General features: G+C 45.7%; 1 protein-coding gene across 1 annotated transcript in view; it reads right to left on the minus strand.

Moving 5' to 3' along the window:
* Positions 1-6,634, minus strand: part of Ano6 (anoctamin 6) — a gene marked incomplete in the record, with an annotated part of 184,263 nt that overhangs the window by 21,270 nt on the left and 156,359 nt on the right. The window contains 3 exon segments of the mRNA XM_017796495.2: positions 2,424-2,521; positions 2,684-2,853; positions 4,027-4,252. Of these exon segments, the coding sequence (XP_017651984.1) occupies positions 2,424-2,521; positions 2,684-2,853; positions 4,027-4,252 (494 nt within the window).

A 6,634-nucleotide genomic window follows, 5' to 3' on the forward strand; every position in this document is an offset into this window, starting at 1 on the left:
TCTCTCTCTCTCTCTCTCTCTCTCTCTCTCTCTCTCTCTCTCTATATATATATATATATGTATATATATGCAGGCAAAGCACTTATATGCATAATACAACAAATAAAAATTTTTAAATGAGTTAAGATTCTTCTCTTTTATATATTTATTTTCATACTGTAACAAACAGCAAAATTTATACTTGACCCACTTCTACTTATCTGGAAAGATAGGATATGAACTCGATGAATGTCAGGGCTGTTTTCTGTACAGTACGACTAAAAAGTTATCACTTGGCTAAAGCCAGAACCTTCTTCTGGGATGGGGAAGGGGTGGGGAGGACCTTGACAGTCCAGGCTGAAGAGGGAGGAAGAAGCCCCAGTGAAAATCTGGAAGGATGCACTGAAACTCAGTCAGCTTCACAAGGAATGAACAAATACACAGCAATGCAGGAGAGAAAGGTTCAGGGAAGGAGGGGTAGAGAAAGAGAAGAGATGTGGTAGGGACGGGCAGGGCAGAATGCAGACAGCTGCAGCCTACCACAGGTCAGAAGTTTGAAGCGGGGTTGCTTATTAGGATAAGTGACTTTATAAAGGGAGCTTCTATTTCAAAATGCAAGTTGCTTGAGTGGCTCGGGGGGACAATGAGGAGTGGCCATTTCTGTTGACATGGGATAGGGAAGAACCTAGAGAGGGGGTGAAGAAAAGGAAGATCACAAGCTTCACAAAGCAAAGCTGTAACTACTTTGAAAGAGCGTCCCCCAAAGATGTTCCCTCCCCATCCTCCAGAGCACGTACAGTGTATCGGGTCAGGTGGAATTAGGCCAGTGAGACCATCCAGCATGATGTAGGGCAGAGTGGGAAGAAGCACAGGAGGTCAGTGTGAAAGCTGCTGGTGCTGACACAGAATCTGAGCCAGGGATCTGAGTGGCCTCAAGGCATCAGAGAGAACTTCCAGAAAGGCCCTCTGCCTGCCAGTACCTTGATGTTAGCCCAGTGAGCCCTGACTTCTAGGACTGACATCAAACTTCTTATTCCAACCCATTAACTTTGCAATAATGTACTAGAATATATCAAGTTCCCCGAAATTAGCAGGAAACATGGATGGTGCTAGACCACCAATGGACCTCATCTCCTTCAGTTTAAAAGAACAATGGGATGCTTACTGATATCTCAAGCGCAGCTGTATACTGCTGCATTCATCTTCTAGGGAACAACAAGCAAAAACCTCCATGATTACCATTTCAGATAATTATCTCTTAAAATGTTAGGCATCTCTGTGCTTTAGGGACCACAGGAAGCCTCTGTGCTTGAAAGCCTCTGCGTTTAGTCATGGGATCCTGGAGTTGAAACCACAGTAACCTCTCAGTGCCAATGTGACCTCTGGTGCATCATTTAACCTCCTCAAGTCACAGATCTTCATTAGCAAAAGGGAGATACGAATAAGGCTTAGGAAACTAAGCTGTAATATTTATGTACACACACATACATAATGCATACAGCACTTAATGCAGTGACTGGCACATACTAAGCATTCAAAAAATCACTATTAATGACTGAGATGCATCGCGGAGGGATGGGAGTGCAATGAGAATTTTCAGCAGTATGTATTTCATAACTCTAACAAAGGCCCTTCTCCAAGGCCCAGGCTTAGTCAGTCATCAGTGACAACCTAAGAGGTATAAACCACAGGAAAACTATAGCAGGCGGGGGTTTATGCTAAATATAAAAATGAAGGCCTTACTATTATTTGCATGTGTGTGTGTCTGTGTGTTATATGTGTTCCTAATTTTGTGTTCACGTGTATGCACGTGTGTGGGAGTGTGTGGAGAAAGGGTTAACATTCAGGTGTCTTCCTCTTCACCTTATTTTTATTTTAATCTTTTAAATCTTTTTAAAAAAGATTTAATCTTTTTTTGGAGACAGGATCTTCCTATAGCCCCAGTTGACCTGGAACTCACTATGTAGACCAGGCTAGTCTTGATCTCACAGAGAGAGATTCATCTGCCTCTGTCTCCTATGTACTGGGATTAAAGGCATGTGCCGACTGTGTCTGGATTACTTTCATCTTTCAATCAAGGTTTCTCAATGGATCTGGAGTTCACCCATTCAGCTATGCTGGCTGGCCACCTCCCCAGCACTGGGGTTACAGGGATCTGCCACTGCACTCGGCTTTTTACATGGGTGTTCTGGATCCAAACTCGGGTCTTCATGCACAGGAAGCATTTTACCAACCGAGTCACCTCCTTAGCCCCTTATATAATTATTAAACACTGGATACATTTAAATTGTTGGTTGGACCCCTTCTTGTCTGGAAACTTTTAATTTCAACAGATTATAGGCTATTTTTGAGGTAGACATGCAGCTATGTGGGTAAATTATTTCAGGGCCTGGGCTGCCCTGTCTCCCATCCTGACACCCAGGACTGCACTATCTAATACTTACGGAAGTAATACTTCTTGTACGTTATTCCAGATTGCCTTTCCGCCCATGATTATTGTCAGCTGGGTCGTCAGTTCAAGGAGACAGCCACCTGGATCACACTGGAATGTTAAGAAGAAAGTACCATTTAGAGTTTAGACAGGTAGAACTTGCAATGTAGGCATCACGTTAACTTCTCTGATGTTTGTTCTGTCTAGGCTACAAATATCTAAGAAACATACAATGAGGCCACTATCCAGAGTAATAGGACTCTGTGTCCGCACCTCCTCATTCCTGTACTTGCCCAGCCAATACACTGGGTCTCCTGGATAACCGACGAACTTGCCCTTGAAGAAAGCAATGTAGAAACAGGAAGAGTAGTAGTTGACAAACTGGAACAGAAACATCTTCATGGTCAGGCTGTTTTCATAATCAGTCTGCGTCCTTGGGAGTTCTGTGGTTAAAACAAAGAAAAGCAAGATTCTGAAATTGTGTCTCCAATACATGAGTTACCATGCCAAAGGAATACAATTCACACTGTTTCAATTTAAGCTGTTTTCAATTCCTTAATATAGCCACTGTGTTAATTCCAAGTTTACACATTGTTCTAATTTCTCTTTCCATATAAATACACTATCCCCATGGCAAATAAATACATGTATGTGGGTGTGTATGCAAACATATAGATGTGTGTGTGCATACATATGTATACATATATGGCAGATACACATAGATAGATACAAACATTTTTTTAACTATCCTTTGAAATTTGTACATGCTATATAATCAAATTGACAAGACCTGTGTTAGGTCTAAAAACTGGGTGAAAATTCTTTTTCTTGTGGCACTGAGTGTTACACTTGGCTCCTCATACATGACAGGTAAAAGCTCTGCCACTGACCTCCATGCCCAGTTCCTCAGGAAACTAGCTTTGAACTACCTGATGAATGATATTGTCTTCCTGAACAGCTGTAGGTAGATTTGTTGAGAACAATGGAACAGGCGAAACTTGCTAGAAGCATCTGGGGAGCACAAATGGTCCTCCTCCTAGCTGGGAATCTCAGCCTGCCTGATTGCTTTTAGATGACCACTGGGCCGTCCATTCAGAGAACAACCCAGATGCATGCTGGGTGTGGGAAGCCCTGCATGGTCACGAAGCAGCTGCCTGAGATGCGAGCCAGCAAGGAGTAGCACTTATTACAGAAGTCAGAGCCGATGAGAATTACGTTGATACGAAGAGCAAAGGGAGAGCATGTGGCAGTGTGAGTGCCGTCCTCTCTGAGACAAAGTACACTTGCTGCTGGAACCATGACCCTGTTCCACTTTGTGCAATAAAGAGGCTATTTACTTTCAGCACTAGACTATAGGAGCTAATGTAACTGAGAATATTCTTCAGCTTGATGTATTTACCCAGAGCTTGGACATTACCATGATCGTCTTTGCTTTATTTCTTTCACTAATACAAAGATGTACACAATTTGTTCCCCACATGGGCTACCGAAAAGATGTTAACATTTGGAATTTCCTAAAAATTGTAGCCTACAGGAATCGAAATGGCTAAAGGGTACTGTGCTTTTCTAGGTTCTATAAATGTCTCTGAAGCTGCCCAAGCTGGGCAGCACCTCACCAAAGTTGGTGATCATGATGGCCACCTTCTCGTAGATAGTGTTGAGGATCATGATGATGATGAAGCTGATGATGGAAGCGGTGATGGACGTAGCCATCTGTGGCGTCAGGTACTTCTGAATTGGGTCTGTCCCATTGGGGTTCTTGGGAAGGGTTGAGGAAAATACAATGAACACTGACAGCCTGTAGACGATGATGCCAATCACAGATGCGACGATCAGCAGGATCTGAAACCACCAGGGGCAGCGTTAGACACCTTCAAACTGTGCTCAAATTGGCCCCATGCTTAGATTAACAGAGGGCAGGGGCAAAGTGCTGGAGATCTTGTATAAAACGGGAAACGCGAGGAGACAGGGAAGGGAACCAGTGTGGGATGCTGGGGACCAGGAACAGGGAAGAGGGGACATGGAGTGTTCTTTGCCTGGTCAATGTAATCATCCTGAAAAACTAAAACAGTTTCAATAAAGAAAGCCTATCTTCAAAGGAATTTGCTTTTAGATGGCAAAAGTGTGGAGTTATGTTCCACGGTGGAAGGAGGAAGTGTCTGTGTTCACAGAAGCAGTGAAAACATCCCTTCCATGGTACTGAATGATTGGGTTGTCAAATTAGTGTGGTTTCGCTCAGTTCTACTCTGCTACAAACAGTATGACTCCATCCATCAGAAAGCCTGTTACTGGTTCCAGGGTCAGCAGGTGCTGACTTTGGTGTAACCATGGTAGCAGCACAGTCTGCTTGGAGGCTGGAAAGCTGGCTGAGGTGCCTGGCGGCTGGTATTGGTGGCAGGCCTCTGCTGTAAAAGCTTCCTACACTGCTCACACTCAGGTCTTCAGGGTCATCAATCACACCTGCATTTCCATAGTCACTGCACTCACCCACTGCATTTCTTTCTCAGTCCCCAGCAACAGTGCAGTGGCCTTAGCACAGTCCTAGTAAACAGGTCTGCTCTCTCTGGTCGGTAAATAACTGCACACTGGAGGTCCCATGACTCTTTCCATACTTGACAGACAGCATTAGATACGGCTGGAGGGTCAGCTTAGGGTCGTTTTCCCTACGTCTTTCTTGGATGTAGTTCAGAACCACATAGTGTCTGACTCTATGAAGATGACCACAGAGAAAAAGTACAGAGACTAGGAACTCCAGGACCCAGCGAAGTATGCCACCCGTCAACAGCAACGGAGAGGGGCTGGGCTCATGTGCGGAGCGCAGAGCAGCAGAAGTTAAGAGAGTCCTGCATGTGAACCTCGGACCTGCCACTGGCTGTGGGACCTGCCACAGGGCAACTCCCGGACTTTGCTTTCCTTGTCTTCACAGTGGGCCTAACAGAGTACCTAACTTAGAGACCTGTGGAGACACCAGCTCCAGGGAAGAAGATGGAGCCGAGGCCCACAAGGGCACTGTGTGGCGTTAGCGATGATTATGACGACCAAAGTGTTAAAGCAGTCCTCTTACTTGTCATGTGATCTGCGTATGCAGAAGGCGTCACGTTTCCCCTGTAATCGCACTCATTATCTCCCTTCCTTCACAGTTAAGTCTTGTGAAATGAAAGGATTTGTGAGTGTGTGTGTGTGACAGAGAGAGAGAGAGAGAGAGACAGAGAGAGAGAGAGAGACAGAGAGAGGTTAAGTCTTGTGAAATGAAAGGATTTGTGTGTGTGTGTGTGACAGAGAGAGAGAGAGAGAGAGACAGAGAGACAGAGAGAATTAGCTAAGGCTGAGGAAAAATATTGCGTCTCCTCTAGCACAACACACACAGGCCATTTAAACATTTCTACAAATTACCTCCACGATTATTTTTGTAATTATCCATGACAACAGCATTCTTTAAACACTTCTTGTCAACCCGAACACTGTGTGCTGTTGAATACAAGCCTGTGCGGTGGGTACTGCTGCTTCCTCACTGGATTGAGGCTGAGACACAGCAAGCAATCGGTTCAAGACCAAGTGGCCAGGAGGTAAAAGCATGGCACGCACACCGACTCCAAGGCACACTGACCTCAGTGCAGCCCCGCTGCCCACGAGGCCTGCCAGACGTGGCGTGGGCAATGGACTCTAACTCCTCCCCAGGCTGTGACAGACCTCAGACGCCTCCACACCTTTCCAGCCTGGGGGATTTGGCCAGTGTTCTTGGAAGCAGGACTTGTTCTCCATTCCGGTTGACCTTTCTCTGGTTCTAACTTTGATATTTCTCAGATCAAACCGGAGCCTGTGCTCACTGTAGCGGACCTGCATGTGCCCTCCAGTGGACTGCCGTGGGTGCATTTGCCGGTGGCCTGGGTCTCTTTCCATCCTGGAGAGAGGCCAGACTTCGCTTTACTGTTCCGGTTGACCTTTCTCTGGTTCTAACTTTGATATTTCTCAGATCAAACCGGAGCCTGTGCTCACTGTAGCGGACCTGCATGTGCCCTCCAGTGGACTGCCGTGGGTGCATTTGCCGGTGGCCTGGGTCTCTTTCCATCCTGGAGAGAGGCCAGACTTCGCTTTACTGACAACAACCTCCCCTCTACCTTCAGTCTGGGGATGTGGGTGGGGCGGCCTCCTGGATGTTACTTAGACTGCAGTAGGTACATGTCACCAAAATCAAACCTGAGACCTGGTATTTCGTTTCAGGAG

The sequence above is a fragment of the Nannospalax galili genome, unplaced genomic scaffold, assembly GCF_000622305.1.
Source record: "Nannospalax galili isolate Female #2095 unplaced genomic scaffold, S.galili_v1.0 scaffold232, whole genome shotgun sequence".
Lineage (NCBI taxonomy): Eukaryota > Metazoa > Chordata > Mammalia > Rodentia > Spalacidae > Nannospalax > Nannospalax galili.